Below are 16410 nucleotides of genomic sequence, written 5' to 3' on the forward strand. Positions count from 1 at the left end.
TGTGAATACAGACAAGAGGTCCTGGTTTCCCTTCAGTTAGCAGTGAAAAAAACTTCAAAAGTGCAAGAACTGATTTGAAGTGTAATTATTATCTAAATTCCTCCAAATTTTCTGAGTCTCAATCACTCACCTTTGTCACGTGATGCTTTTCATGCTGTACAGGAATCTTAAACATTTGGCACCAATATGTTGTGTCTTTGTCTGGTACAGGCACCTGTCTTAATAAAAAGGGCAAGAACACAGTAGTATCATAGAATCACAGAATGGTTTGGGTTGGAAGGGACCTTAGAAATCATCCAGTTCCAATCCTCTTGCTTTGGGCACAGACACCTTCCACTAGACCAGGTTGCTCAAAGCCCCATCCCTTGAAAACTTTCATGGATGAGGCATCCACAGCCTCTCTGGGCAGCGTGCTCCAATGCCTCATCAACCTCATAGTGAAGAATTTCTTCCTTATATTTTATCTATACATAAAGGTTACACTACCCATTATGGAAGTCCAAGGCTTTGGCTACCACCTTACTCCCATCTCCACAGAAACCCACAACACGGAGTAACTCACGTCTTTGTTTGTCAAGTCAAAGTATGGCAAAGAGGCAGATGAGACTTCCTCTCTCTCAGGGTTCAGCAAACGCAGACTCTTTGTACCACGATTAGATCCATGGTAATTTTTACCTGCTTCTCCCATATCTTTGTGGTGGTAGGCCCATATTACCCGCACTGTGCTCTCCTGAAAAAACAAAGCAAAATGTCCTCAAGGGATAGGAGCAACATCTTCCTTACACAGTTCCTGTAATTCCTACAATAGCTGTGACATCAGTGTATTTAAATAATGGCAATGCATTCCAGAGGAGCAGTCATCTACCTGCACAATTTGACCTTTGAAATAAATAATGGTTTATACTCAATAGTTTAATTTGAAATACAGAGAAATTAAATTGTTCTCTGATAGATTCCTTACTTATGTTGTGAACTGAAATCATATCTTCAAATGGCAATGACTCATAAAGAAGTAACCAACTAAATACATTACAAACATTTTTCTAGAGATGTTACTTATTTGATCAGCAACCAGAATGTTTCCCTCCCCAAACATTTTCCAGGCTCAGGTCTGTGAAGATCTAAATACCTTCAGTGAACTGCTGCCCTTCGATACAATGGAAAATTAACATTCAATTACAGAACAGATTTATGTCTTAAAAATCAATCTACAGCCACTGCACAGATCAGTTCTCTGTAAACCATTCTCAGATTACAATAATGACCCTTGAGACAGAGTGCTATAATAAATCCTATAGTGTCTCAAAATGCTAAATTATACTGAGAATTTGGAGCAGGTGTGCAAACCAGAGATCCACTGACTGCCTGGAAAACTGGTGGTTTATACAGGTGGAGTTTGCTTCCTGCATTTTCAGCCTCTCTTGTTGCTATAATTGCATATATTGTAAAAACACAGACAATGAATATAGTGTTTTACTCCTCCAGTAATGCTTCCAAAAGAAGCAGTAAACAAGCCAAAGCATAGAAAGCCTTGCAAATCTCTCTAACCTATCTGTCATTTTCAATACTGAAGTCATCAGCTTCATGTAATTTAAAATTATGCTTAGGAAATAGCACAGCAATCCCTAGGGCAACAGAAGAATTTACCATGAAAATTATTTTACCATGGAAAGTTTTACCATAAATTTTTTTCACTTTTAGTTTCAAATAAAGAAATAAAACAAACAGACCCTTTAAATATATCTTCTCCAATTTTTTTAAAAAAATCTGTTTCCAAGATCAATTACAAGTTAGTGCAGAATCTTAAAAGTATTTCTCAATTTGGCCTCACTTGAATGGTTTTAACAACGGCATATGGGACTTGATGGCCCAGAGGTATCTATTTCAGTCCTGTGTACACTTGTTAGAAGTTACAGAACATAATGTATTAAAGTAGAAGAACAAAGAAAGCTGAAATTTAAACATAATAGTTTAATAAAACTAGCACAAATATTTTACCTGGTTAATTTGAGCAAACACATATTTTGGAAAGTGAATTTCTCTAATTCTGTCCTTTTACTAAAAAGAGATTTTAATTACCAGCTTAATAACCACATATACATTTATCTGGTGTTAATTACTTCATCTGTCTACATATAGTCAGAGACTCTTACCGTTATGCTCTTGTCATTTGTGTCACAAGTGTGCAGCTCTCTGCTAAAAGCCAGTATTGTATGTGTACTGTTTTCCATGGCATATTCGAGATGGTAATCCTGTTGAGGGTCCTTTTTTAGTACTCTATTTTCATCTGTAAAATAATCCTATTATAAAAGAAAGGTGGCCCATTATTAAAATCTAATATTAAAAATGAAACTCCATGTCTGCTACTGAAGCCTTTTTCAAAACATGTAAAATTCTGCAATGTCAGTTTTGAATCAAACAATAAATTTGAAGTGACACTGAACTATTTTTTATACAAAATCTCCAAGAAAGCAATCCTCCTCGATAAACAGCATAAAGAATGCCTTAAGTAATTTTCGCAACATGCTGCCTGTATGTAACTGCAGAAATAAAGGCTGGATCCAGCAACCAAAAAGCTTTATTTATCGTAACTGGGATAACACGAACTCCAGGAGAAATTACAGAGAGAATGAAATGCACTCAGTATTTGCACCAACAATAGTGTCGCTCCTTTTTTCCACAACTTCTCCTGTTTTTTTCTTTCCCACAAAAAACAAACCTCTTGAATGAACATTGACTGGAACCAGAAACCCTAGGGCTTAACTAGCACGAAAAGTGCTCATTTCATACAAAAGCTGCTGGGATTAGGTTGAGGTTTTGGAAGAGGCAAGGGAGCTGTTTTTAAGAAAGATGCTTCCCATCCAGGGCTCTGCAGAGGCCCTGCACAAAGGAGTAGCATGGCAGCAACATCAGGTCATTAACCTCCTCACCCCGGATTCCTGCAGCCCTGTGCAGCTGGGACCCATCACTCCCTCTCCTCCCACCCTGGCCACCTAGGAAGGGCTGGCCGCTCACTGCCTCAGATGTACCTCCTCTGGTCACCCTCCTTTGAGTTTTGGGCTGTTTCTGCCTGGTTTGGGGTGGGGAAGGGTCTTTTAACTAACCAATGTATTTGTCATGTCAAAAAGGCTACTGGCAGACACCATTAATTGTGTGGTGTCTTTGCAAAATAATGCAGCACTGTCTGGTCCCGGCAGGCATTTTTTGTAGCTGTTTGGACCTCTGTTCACTTTTGGGGAGATTTCTAGCTTTCCTCTTTTATTAAGGTTGAGGTAACCAATCTGAAAAACAGTAAAAAGTTATGCCCAAGTATTTTGATACCAGTAAAAAATAACTGAAATTTCATTAATTCAGTAAAGGGTCATTTAGGAGCTGTAATCTTAAACTTAATTCCACCCTAGAAATCTGTGTGTGGGCAAGACACCAGAGAGTTCTTCTTTTCCTGTCACCACCTCTTACAAAGACAAATGATTAAGTACATACATGAGAGAATAGGCAAATGGAAAAATAATCACTAAGAAGAGCAAAACAAAGGCCTGGGACCTGAAATAAAGTGAACTGATGAGTTGTATTTGTTTAGAGAAATAACTTGGATTTGCTGTTTTCCAGACAGAAATAATAAGACTTGTTTTGCGATGGTTCTTTGAAGATAGATGGGATCAAAACACTCCAGTTTAGCCCTGCATCAGAACTTGGAAAGAGGCAGTGTGTTGCCTATACACAATACCATTCCTGCTTCGAAAACGCTCTTCTGTGGAATCTCTGCTTCCATCTTTAAGTTAGTGTTTGTCAAGACAAGAAATGTAACCTTGTGAACATCAGTTTTTATTGCAGTGCTTAAATGTTACCTTAAATTGGAGGAAGACATTCTTAGTGAAAGCACCCACACTTTGAACTATTGAGGAATACAAATTCAAGCGCAGTTTTTGCTCATGTGAACAGACTCAAAATCTCTGCCTGAAACCAGTGTGAAGGAAAGCTGAGAAACGTGAAGAAAAGGCATGCATACTCAAATGTTTTGTGGTGAGCTTCACCATTTCATCACAAGCATAGAGGACACAGCTCTAACCAGAAGGAAAAAAAAACCTTGTGATATAGTCCTGATTTCCACGAGCCTGAGGCAAGAATGCAAAAATAACACGAAGTTGTTCTGTAATTAAGGTATAAGCTCAGATATGCCTTGATAACGTGGCAGCATAATTATCCCACTCACCTGGAGGACAGTCAAGGGCAGGTCACATCTCTGGCTCACCACGATAGACTCAATTTGTGGCTGCTGGCAAATGCTTTGGGGAAGGTGGCCCCAAAGCCCAGGCCCCCAGAGAGGACAAGCTGCTCCCCGTGGGATGAGAGCTGTATTGGGCACCCACACTGCTGCTGCTCAGGCACTGACTGCCCACCCCTGCTGTCAAAAATGAACAGAACCTTGCTACCTTCAGTGATTTCACCTGAAATTATTTTGTGGCTGGATGTACCTAATGCTATTTTCACTTCCTTTGTTGAAAATGATCCAGATGTTCATCATAAAAATAAAATCAAATAACATCACACAAAAAAACCCAAAAAACCAAAAAGGACCACAAATGCCCAAAACAAAAAACAACAACCAACCAGCAAAAACAAAAAACCTGAACAACTCAAAATTTGATTTCTCAGCTTCTCACATGAAAACAGTTTGTTTTCCACTTTTAAAGCAAAATAATGCCACATTGTCCAGGAACTACATGAATCTCTGTTTACACAGAAGATTTTAAGTCAAACTATGTAAACTTGCCCAATTTACTCATCAATGCTTAAAAGCCGTTAAGATGTGTTTGTGTACAAAAGAGAATGAACAAAAGGTTTTTAAAAATTTTGACAGTGACAATCTGTGACACCACATCTTTTTCATCTTTTTCAATCTGGAAAAATCTGAAATCTGGAAAAGTAAAAAAAAAATAAATCTATCTATGTAGATACGTGTTTGTACTTTATACATGTTCTATGCTTCCTTTCAGAATAGAAAAATAAAAATAAAGTCCTGCTGACAGAAGTCCTTGTGCAAACGCAATCAAAATCATCACATTTGGACTGCCTACACTCCACTCTTTTTTCTAGTCAAAGAAGAAGGCTATGTGTCTCTGAAGGTTTTTGTAAAGTGGCAGGGCAGTGGATGGATCTATCAGAGGCCAGAGAGGGTAAGGTGAGAATTTGGGCTTCAGCTAAACTAAGGAAACATAAATTTAATTTGAAACTCTCTCAGGTCCACACTACTGTAACAAAGAGCTCATCCAAATTCACAAGTGTCACTTATTTAATTCTGCAAAGAAAGAAGTGGGATGTTTTAATCCACAGCATCACAGTGCTTTGATATCTATCACAGATCGTTCTAAAATGAGCTTCGTACTGGAACAGTTTATTCTTCCCAACAAGCAGGAAAAGGCTCTAACATGGTACAATCTTTTTTTACACAAATCTGGTTTTGCCACTCCACACAGTTAGCTAGAAAACCTGTGTCTTTTGTAGGGTAGACTATACTGATACAAGTCCCCTGAATTTCATGGAGTCCTGTTGGGAGTTACGTTTCTTTCCTTCTGTTCCTTTTTACCTACAGAATTTTCCCCCTTAAGTTGCTAGGAAACATTAACAACTGTGAACTTAAGAAAACAGAACTGGTGGCCAAGCTCAGGGGAGGAGGGTATGTAGTTGCACTTCTCTTACTGGGGAGTTTCTCTCCGAGGGCAGAGATACCGCACGATTGGGCAGGTAAAGGATAGGGCTGGGGCAGCTGTGGGCTCTCTCTTGGCTTCGGAGGAGGACGGCTGGAGCTGATGCTCGGGGAAGGGAATTTGCTTCTGCTGCCAGAGCCCAGCCCGGTCCTGCTTCTTCTGCTGTGAGGTGAGCCTCTGCTCGTGAGAGCAGCCACTCAACTGGGACCTTATTAACACCCACCTCTCTAAAAGTGGGACATATCACTATCTGCCCCTGTGCCCAGGAATCCTGTGCTCGCCTCTCCCTGCCCTGCTGGGAGCCAGGCTGCCGCTATCCTGCCCCCGCTGCTTCTTCAGTGCTGCTCCGAGCTTTTGCTGCACTGTAGTCCCACACCCCCTGCCTGCTGAGACATCTTGCCGTTTCCATAAGTGCTGATGGAACACCTAGGATCGGCTGTCCCAGGGGGGGTTGTGCAGCAAAGCCTCTCTCCCATCCCTTCCTCTCTGGGCCGAGCCGCCATTACCGCATGTGGGCCCAGCCCGCGCCACAGCGCCCCCTGGCGGCCCGGCGGAATGCCCGCCCCGCCCACAGCCACGAGCGCCCCCTGGCGGCCGTGCCCTGAACTGCAGTGAGGGGAGAGCGGCCCAGAGGGGTCACTGGGGCCCGCTCTGCTTGGTGTGAGCGCCAGAGCTGCTGTTGTCTGCTTTATTGTACACACCAGTAAAGAACTGTTGTTCCTATCCACATATCTTTGTCCGAGAGTCCCTTAATTTCAAAATTATAATAATTTGGAGGGAGGGGTTTTACATTTTCCATTCCAAGGGAGGCACCTGCCTTAGCAGACACCTGTCTTTCAAACCAAGACAAGTCCCAACAGATCTACAATAATCGTCAAGACCTTAAAGCTGGATTTCTGAAATGCTCACATGTGTGTGGATAAATCCACAATATGGATTTATGTATTGATTCAGTACTTGCACCCAGATTCTCCAGTTTCTTATACACAAAAAATAGATATCATATGTCTAATGAAGAGAAATTTTTCAAATTACATATCAGCTTTACCAAAGTATAAGAATTAGTGAAAGAGAAGGGTGAAGTGACTATATTTTTCTAGCATTAATATCTTTGGTTATTTAAAGACTAAATGTTTAAAAAAGCTTCAGAAGTGTTATTGGTCATGCTACATGATAATAAAGATGTCTATTTCAGGATTTACTTATGTAAATTGTTTACATGTGAAACATTTACATTTTGCACTCCCTTTGATAATATTGCATAAAATCATATATTGAACTCTGGACTAAGTCGTGCAGTTCATCAAATAATTAAGTATCTCCTTCCTCACATTACCTAAAAGTTGACACAACATATGGAAAACGAAAAATTTTCCTGACATTACAAGATGTTTTATGCTCTTTTCCAGATGTGAGGCAGATCATGTTATACTGTTTTTCAGATCCCATTAGCCTCTCTCCTTCTCAAAAAAATACTTTGTGGTATATATGGTTTCTGATTTCTGTTCCAGAAAAGTCAGGGAGAGTAATTTCTTAAGGATGTGAAAAGATGCTGGTTTCTCCTTTGAGAATGCAAGCACAGCTGCAGAGGGAAGCCTGACCCCAAAAGCCCTACCAGCTGTCCTCACAGACTAAAACAGGTGTTTATGGGACTCCCTCCCCAGATCTTTACAATGTACAAGATTATTTTGTTTATGATATCCATTTCCTGTCCTAAATTATATATATCCCCTTTCAACCTCAAGGAACATAAAATAATTCTCAGATTGTGGCCCCATCCAGCAATCACCTTCTGGGATCAGCTTGCGAGAAACTCAGTCACCCCAATTTATGTGTGCTGCCCTTTGCTAACTGGGCCATCACTGCTGTTCCAGCAGCAGTCTAACACTTAAAAATAAAAAAAGGGACAAGTCAGGAATGGGAAAAAACAGAAAAAGAAGCTGTGTTTCAGCTTGTCCTCCTTGATGTTCTATAGCCAACCCACAGAGTTGAAACATCCCTGTCCTGGCTTAGGGCAAATTTGGGAGGAAACTGCCAAAGTGGTTCCTCTAGAAAGCAGATTCAAGTGGCCCCCTCCCCCAACTGGTTTGGGAAAATATTTCCTTGGAAAAAAGTGGGAAAAAATGGTTTATTTAACAAACAGAGTATTCACAAGCATAAAAAAATTGAATAATATTAAACAATAAAATGTTTAATGTCGCTGTTCTAAAGAGATGGCAAGTTCAGAAAGTCCTTGTCATGGGGTGTAGCTCAGCTCACCCAATCTCTTATCAGTCCCTCTGGCACTGGAATGCTTCTCAGCTTCTCAGGCCCTGGTGGGCTACAGGTGTGAGCTCCCAGTGCTCTGGGTTTTCAGTCCAGAGCAAGGCTGATCAGTTCCAATAAAAAGAAAAGCCACAGTCTGGGGAACTTCTCTGCCTCAGCTAGCTAAAACCTAACAAAGAGCAAAGGAGAGCTCTGTCCTGCTGTCCGTGCTGCAGACAGCATAGTCCAGGAGCTCTTATCCTTATATTTTTGAATACAGCCACCTCAGACAATCCACTTCTTCTCCCCCGCTTCACTCGCAGATCTAGTTTTAAAGGTGCAGAACTTAATATCCAGCACAAACAGAACAGACAATTGGGGATACAAGCAGCATAAAGTCACCCTAGGACAATCCCCAAATTACCAAGCTGATGCCAATGACCAGGACCAAAGAGAAACTTGGCAAAAAGGATCATGAAGCTGTATGAAAGATGAAAGTTGGTGTAGGACAGGATTTATCTTAGCATAAATAGGGTGGATAGACAGCTACGGTAAGGAAAAGAACTGAACGAAACATTTGTTTGAAATAAGCACCAAGTTATGCCTTTCTGGGTTTCCAAAAAAATAACTGTGGTTAACATTTCTCTTTTTTTATTGCTGCATTCAATTTAAATGGAATCCTGCTGCTCAAGGTTCCAGTACACACTAGATGTTACCACCTAAAAGAAGCTGGTTTTACATTGTATTTGGCAAGAACCAAACAGAGCATGAGTTTACAAATAAGCAAACCAAACTGTTTTGCAACCTCAAATAAATTTCAGCTTGAGTTTCAGGCAAAGATCTTAGCATGCTCTTATGCTGGGGAAAAGCAGAGCCCACTCACAGCAATCTAACACGAAGCAGGAGCCTGAATGCATCGCTGTGCTGTGTAAGAACACCTTGAGAGCATTCCAGTTGACTGCACCAATCTTGAGATTGGCTGCAAATGAAAAAATAACCATACAAAGAGTACAGCAACAGCAATCAAATAGTTGCAGTTAAGTTCCTAAAGTAACTAGGATCAATAAGTTCACAGCCACTGTCCCATGAGCAGTCTGTTTATAATTGATTTACTAGTTTGAGGGGGGATGGGGGAGTGTTGCATTGGTTTTTTTGTTCTGGATTTTTTTTGTTTGCTTCTGGTTGTTTGGGTGGGTGGGGTTTTGGGGGGTGAGGAGTGGTTGGGTTTTTTTATTTTACTTTTTTACCTACAAAGCAGATAAGCATGAAGTGATTCAGTCCCTGCTAGGAAGCCTGGATCTCACTCACTCAGGCAGTTTTGAGAAGCTGTACATAATTCCTGCTACAACTCCTATTAAACTGGCTGACATACACTAGAGTGTGGATCATTTACTTCAGGTGCACTACTAACTCTGACAAGGACAGAAAACTTTTATCTCTAACAAATAACTGTGTGTGTGTCTGTAATTTATATACAGACATACACATATACACAAAGACGCACATTTCCATTTGTGTATTTACAGAAACAGATAATGCCTGCATATGTGTGGGCACATGTTCACGTATTTTCTTCACAAAAAAGAGGGCTTGTATTTTTTATATGTGAAACGACTATTTACTTCGAAATATGCCTTTTCTCATTCAGACTGGGTCACTTCAATACACTTCTGTATATTTCTTATATCCAGTTAAATGCCGCCCAGGGTGGCCTACAGCTAGCTGGCAGTGGCATCCCTTTGTTTCTGTGACATTCCTGAGAAGTAAAACATATATCAGTTTCTCTGCACACAAATGAAAACCCTGAAGTGTGGAGTCCTAACTTAGCACAAGAAGGTGTAAGAGGCACTAGTGGCTACAGGTTGAAATATGACATTGCATATCGACCTGGATAATTTGACATTGTGGTGGAGTCCCAAGGCTCTATACAAGTCCTTACATCAAGAATAAATGTTAATTTAGGAGTTTATATTCCAGTTATATCAGAAGATATAAAGCTAGATTAAAGGCTGTCCTAACACAAAGAGACTAGACAAAACATGTAGCAAAGTGTTTTAAGAGAAAGAAAATCAGTGAGGAGATACTTCATGATACAATCTTAGAACTGCACTTTATCACAAGGAACATTCCTTACACAGGAGCTACATTTATCCAGTACAAGTTTTCTGGCTTTAATTACTTTAATTACTTCAATTATGAGGAAGATTAGAAATACTTAGGGGATTTTCAAGCACAACAATTAGGGATACTTGTTACCAAAATTTCTGGATCTGCCTCAGAAAATCTCCCTTCTTCCCTTTCCTGCTTCTCTGATACTTGTTTATATTGGGAATTAAATTATCCCCCCATTATTTTAAGCCTTTGCATCACCCACAGTGGCTAAAATTCCATATTTTTGCGGAGATATGAGAAAATTTCATTTTCTTAGTGTTTCCAAAATCCAAAGGAGAACAAAAAATAAAGGAAAAAAAAAAAGGGAAAGAAAAAAGAAAAGAAAAACAATCCCAACCAAATTCTTGAAAACAGTCCCCCGAAGGCCTGCAAATTACAAGCTTCAGAATTCTTCTCATCTTTTGTTCACCAACTGTTGCTTCCTTGTCCTAACTATTGTACCTCTCAAAGGGAACTACAAAGCACCCAGCCAGTGGAGATGTACACTGGAGTGTCTCTTTATGCCGCTCATTGAAGCCAAGAGGGAGACATTAGTCATCTGGAGATTTTGCCCCAATGCCCAAAGGCATGAAATACCTCCAACAAAACACCGACTGAGATATGTCAGTGTGGCACTCGCTTCGCATCTCTCTATTGGTGCCTTTCAAGTTGTTTTCTAAACACTTCTTTTGTTGCTGTTGGCATGAGTGCACTTAAAAGCGGCATATCGTTAAGTACTGAAAATGCTCACTGTTTTCTGTCCTTTAAAATTTCCTCCAAGTACTTCCCTGTGAGCAATTAAGCTAACTCTATGGGATACATTTGATAACAGATATTCTTTAGTTTGGGTGACAGTTAACAAGCACGGCTCTAATGAATAATAAAGTACTTTTTAGTGACACACAGTCCCTATTCACCCTGAGTAGGGACTATTTTTGTGCAAGTTCAACAGAAGATTCTAACAATGGAACCCTCTTGTATAACTTGCACAAAATAGGCATTCATCAAGGAGGATTACTCTCCCCAAAATGGGGCTCTCAGCAGCTACGTGCTGTGGGTGGGGATGCACAATTCCAGACAGGGGTGGAGACCAAGGAAAAGGCATGGGTCTAGCAAGAAAATGCATGCTGTGTCAATTCATGAGCACAAAAGAGATGCATTAGGAAAAAAAAAAAAAAAAAAAAAAAAAAGAAAAAAAAAGAATGAAAAAAATAGATGCAAAATCTAAGGCTGCCCCAAGGTCTTGTATGAAGAGTAACACATGCTGCAAATGACCATGGAAATATTTCAAGGTAACATTTTGCTAAGTATGAACTCTCCTAAGTCCAACTCCTCCCTATAGAGACAAAGGCAGCTCCCAGCCTTCCAATACCGACCCCCATTGGTACCTTCTTGTTCTCAAACATGCTCAGCCAAACACCACACAATCTGCTACTCTGACACCACAGGCTCTCAGTAATGTGTGAGAATAGTCTGTTCACTGATCTCCTTTTTCTCCTTCTGATCGGTGGAGGTGCTTCCCTCACGACAAAACACTAAGTCATGCCTGCATGTATACACATATCCATGCTATGTCCTCTGCATCCTCCCAAAATATGTTTAGGTTCCCATTTCAAATATCAAACTTCTGACATGTTAGGACAATAAATGACCATGATCATTCCAATGCTCTTCAAAAAACTACTCTGGTACACCATGAAGGCTTGTTCTTCTTTCATGACATTGTAACACTTTTCATCTTGATATATTTAGACAAAACTAAGCCACAGACTTCAAATTGTTTTAGCCTTTCCTAATGTCAGACACACTTTCAGATTAAATACAGCTCAAACATGGTAAAGCAAACCAAACCAAACAGCTCATTACATCCAAGTTCAGGATACACTGAACACTGTGAAAGAAAAACTCAACCCTGAATATCCAGGACTTTGAGTCACCAGGTTTTTTCAAGGCAAGCACTGCCTGCTGATGGTGGGAATAGCATTTACTTGCTCTGAGAGGATGAGGAATAAATGACAGAGGAAACATTTTCTCTCTTTTCTCTGAAAACTATCTGGCAGTTTTCCTTTACCCCAATGCATGGATCTTCCACAGACAGGAGTGTGTGCTTTTACCCTAACTGGCAGCTGTAGTCTAACTATATTTACATGTTTATTCCCAGAAGAGAACTCTTACCTCTGAGAACACTTTCTATTTTTAAAGAAGGAGAGAGAATCTGGGGAGGAAAAAGGCAAAATTGACCCAAGGGATCAGCAATTTCAATGCCCACTTGAAAGGCTATAAAGGTGTTTCAGAACATCTGAACATCAGGCCACTAACAAGCATCTCAAAACTTTCAAAGAAACCAAAAAATGACCCCTCTAAGAGTTTAGACCACGATGCGCATTTTCCAACAGATGGTCATGGAATAAAAACATTTTTCTAAAACCAAAAGGAAAAGTAAGTTCATTCATTATAGGGTGTACATATTTCGTGGAGTGCAGCTAGGCATAAAACCACATACTTTCAAGGGTGCTATCTATGAAAAAATCTTTTTCAGTAGTAAATAATCTAAATTATGATGATATACACTTAACACAGAATGTATTTTTAAAAATATTAACTGTATTTGTTTGTCCAGTAAATTATTATTATTGAAACAACATCCTAGAACAATTTGTTCATTTTCTAGCAACGCCTGCTGCCTGACCAGAAAAAGCCTCTGGAATAAATTTTGTTGATCATCTTTGTTTCTGGCTGTTACTTGCTGGTGCAAGCATGGAAAAAATTTAACTAAGCAACTTTTTAAAAACCTAAGTTCAGCTTAGAAAGAAACCATGCTAACTAGAACTGAAGAAGGAATGGGGATGGAGTGTGTGCCTCAAGCGGCACCCAAGCATAACGAAAGTATATTTCTTCTGTGTTTTACCTACTCAAAAGTGCAACAAAATAACTCATAGCTCTTAGCATAACAGTTTATATGCTAAATTGGTGTTTCAGGAAAAATATCAGTAGGTTTGTATCAGCAGGCATTTGCTGCAGTCCTTCTCTATTTGTAACACAATACTGATGGATAAAACCTGTGGAAGAATGGAGTTAGTATGGGGCCATTTTTAAGGATGCTGAAAACCTGTGAAGGGTGCTGAAAAGAGCTACAAGAGTGCTTTGAGTGCTGGGGGAAATGTCCTGTGATGCTAAAGCACTCAATCTATTTATTTAACAAAAAAGAAAATTTGGAGTTACTTGATTGCCTTGATTGCAGTATATAAATAACTTTATGAAGGCGGTATGCAGGGGGAGTAGAGCTTTTAATATAGTAGAAAACACATAGCTGAAAGCTATACCATGACAAACTAATCCTGGCAATCAGGAACAGCAGAGACTCGTTAGTGCCACAAACTATCAAGGGAAGTGATAGATCCTCCACCACTGGATGTCTTTACACTAGGTTTGGATGCCTTTCTAAAGGACTTCCTTTACCCTAACAGGATCTATGAACTAACCAGGAAAAAACCTGGGTTTAATGGTTAATAGGTGCATCTTCAGAATTGCAGAGCCTTTCAGAAAGCCTTTCATTCTGTGAGTGAAGATCTCATTGCTCAATGAGCAGACTAGAGTGGGGCTTTTTTACTATTATTATTCTTTTATTTATGCTTCAAGAAAAAATCTTCATTTTGAAATATGGAGAAAGCAACAGTCTGCAAATCACTGGTCTGAACTTAAGGAAGACAAATATTTGCCTAAACTTCATACAGCAAACTAATGGGGGAAAGAAAAAGTATAAGAAATTTTAAAAAGGAAAATATTTATACTAAAAGCTCGATTCTTCTGGAAAAGTTTTGATTTTATAAAACCTTGACAAATAGTAGGGAGGTAATATAATGCATTTTGTTTTCTTATGGTGAATTGCTAATAGAAAATCAATATTCTTAAGGAAAAACCTCTTAAAATTTAAGCAGCAGCTTCAAAGATCAACTAGCTCTAACATAATGAAGGGAAGACAGATGCCTTCTCCTAGAGCATACTCTTAACAACCACTCTGCTCTTAAACTGCATCTCTGAGTTATTATTCAAGCAGCTGGGGGGTGACAAGATGTCGTTCCCAGCCTGATTCCCCTTTCAGTCATCCGTGGGACAAGCTGTCCTTGCTCCCCCGACCCCAGAGCACCTCCTGCCGGCTGGATCCCCGGTTGACGAGAGGGGACCACAGGTGTGGGTCCCCTCCTCTCTCATGGCCCCTGCTCGACCAGCCACCAGTGCCTCTTGGAGTGGATGACTCGCTGTAAGCACCAGCAAGGCCTCTGTTCCACACTCCCGTTCCAGACGTAGCCCTGGCTATATCAAGACTACTACAGAAACATCCCAAGAAAATTATACCAATAGAGTCGGGCACCTCTGAGGTTGCTTTACCTCAAACCAAGGACACTACCAGGAGTCCTCCCAGCAGTTATTCTGCAAGTCCTTTCCAACATCTGGGTCAAAACACTTCCAGGTGAGGAGAGGAGGAACACCAAGAACAGGAGCAGCACCAGCTGTGCGCCAGCAGAAGGGGACGTCAACAGGTTTAGAAGCTGGCAGGATGTTGTCCTCATGCCAGTGGGATTAGAAAGAGCAAGTTCAGGCGGCACCAGGACTGCCAAACTCTGGCAGGGTGAGGGGAAAGGTGCCACACCTTCCTGGGGGAGACTCTGCCCTCCCACCCCTCTCCTCCGCGGGTCTAGGCTCAGCGGGCAGGTAGCACAGAGTGCCCAAAGGAGAGGGAACAGGGCTGTTGTATCTTGTGCATAAGGAGGAAAGAAACCTGACACCTTTAACGAAATCCATATAGAAGTTTAGAGGGAAGGTCGGCAGGAAGCGGATCGAAAAGAAGTATCTCCCCCAGGAGAAGGGAACGCAGAAGAATAGGGATAACCCGAAGGGTGGAAGGAAAAAGTAAAGAGATACAGGTATGCAGAGCAAGAAGTCTGCAGAAGAAACGCGGGGCAGGGAAAGAAGGGCGTCCCGAGAGAAGGACAGCGGGGGGAAGGTGGGCGGACAAAGAGGACCCGGGTCGGCGGTCGAGGGGAAGGAGCAGGGCCTTACCTGCAGGTAGGGCTGGCCCCTCTCCACACCTCCCACCACGATGTCGGCAGAGGCCATGCCGCCGCTGGCCGAGAGCCCGAAGCCCACGTAGCCGCGGGTGCGCACCTCCAGGCGGAGGGCGAGGGCGCTGCCGCGGCGGCCCCAGCGCAGGCGGTAGGCGCCCGCGCCGTCCAGCACCGCCGTGTGCGGGTAGCTCCGCAGCGCCGGCCCGGCCCCGGCCCCGGCACAGGCACACAGGAGCCCGCCCAGCACCAGCGCCCAGGGGCGCAGCCGCCGCATCCTCTCGCCGCGCACCAGCGGCCGCCGGTGCGTCTCGGCGTGTGCCCGGGCGCGGTGTGCGTGTGCGGGGGTGTGTGTCTGTATCCGTGTGTCTGTGCCTGTGTGTGTGTGTGTGGGGAAGGGGGGCCGGGTGCCCCGGTCACCCCGCCCCCGCTGCGGGCGGCACCGCGCCGGCCCCGTCGGGGCAGCGCGCCCTCGGCAGCGCTTTGTTCGCTCCCGCCCCGGCCCGGCGCTGGCGGCCGTCCCCGGCTCCCCCGGCCGCCCGTCGGGGCCGGGCCTGACCCCGCCGCGCCGGGAGCACCTGCCGTGGGCTCGCCGCGGGGACTGCTCGCCGAGACGGTCGGAGTTTGCGTTAGCGACACCAAATCCTTCTCCCGACCGGGGAAGCGGAGGGAAGGCGGTGGACGGGAGACCTCCCCGGCCCCCCGGCGACTCTTAACTCTGGTGGAAGAATTCCACGGGAGGAAGCCCGGAGGCAAACGAGCGCTTCCCCACTTTCGGCCGCCTCCCCGCTTAGTGCGAGCGCACGGTGCGGCGGACAGATGGAGCTGAGCAGGTGATCCCCCGTCGGGAGAGTTCTTTTTGCGTTGTAAGTAAAGAATGAAGACCCCCCGAGCGGTTTGCACTGAGACCGCTACAAAAGCACATCTCGAAACCGCACTCGCGTCCCCTGACACCCCCGTGCCCGGCGGCACCGCCACTCGGGCAGCTCTGCCATGCGGTCCCCAACACTCCCGCAGCAGAAGCTGCCTTCCCTTCCCCTGCTCTCAGCACCACAGCCATGGCGGGGGCGAGAGCAACGAGCAGAGAGATGCTTTTGGAGGAATGTTCCCCTCTCGCTGCAAATCTGGATGGAGACAAAAAATAGCATGGCACCCAAATCAGGAAGGTTAGGGCCCACAAGGAGTCATATTGGCCCTTGAAAGCTCCGAGCTATATGAAATAGGTTTTAAAAGGAAGTTATGCT

The 16410-nt window shown here is 42.9% G+C and overlaps 1 protein-coding gene across 1 annotated transcript in view; it reads right to left on the reverse strand.

The window, feature by feature from the left end:
* Positions 1-16110, reverse strand: part of MOXD1 (monooxygenase DBH like 1) — a 50746-nt gene extending 34636 nt beyond the window's left edge. Inside the window, exons 1-4 of the mRNA XM_058836921.1 lie at positions 15165-16110; positions 2154-2300; positions 563-730; positions 131-214 (exon numbers count right to left, since the gene is read on the reverse strand). Coding sequence (XP_058692904.1) covers positions 131-214; positions 563-730; positions 2154-2300; positions 15165-15443 — 678 coding nt within the window. The 5' untranslated portion in view covers positions 15444-16110. The remainder of the gene's footprint in view (positions 1-130; positions 215-562; positions 731-2153; positions 2301-15164) is intronic.
* Between the last annotated feature and the right edge of the window lie 300 nt (positions 16111-16410).

The sequence above is a fragment of the Poecile atricapillus genome, chromosome 3, assembly GCF_030490865.1.
Source record: "Poecile atricapillus isolate bPoeAtr1 chromosome 3, bPoeAtr1.hap1, whole genome shotgun sequence".
Taxonomy (NCBI): domain Eukaryota; kingdom Metazoa; phylum Chordata; class Aves; order Passeriformes; family Paridae; genus Poecile; species Poecile atricapillus.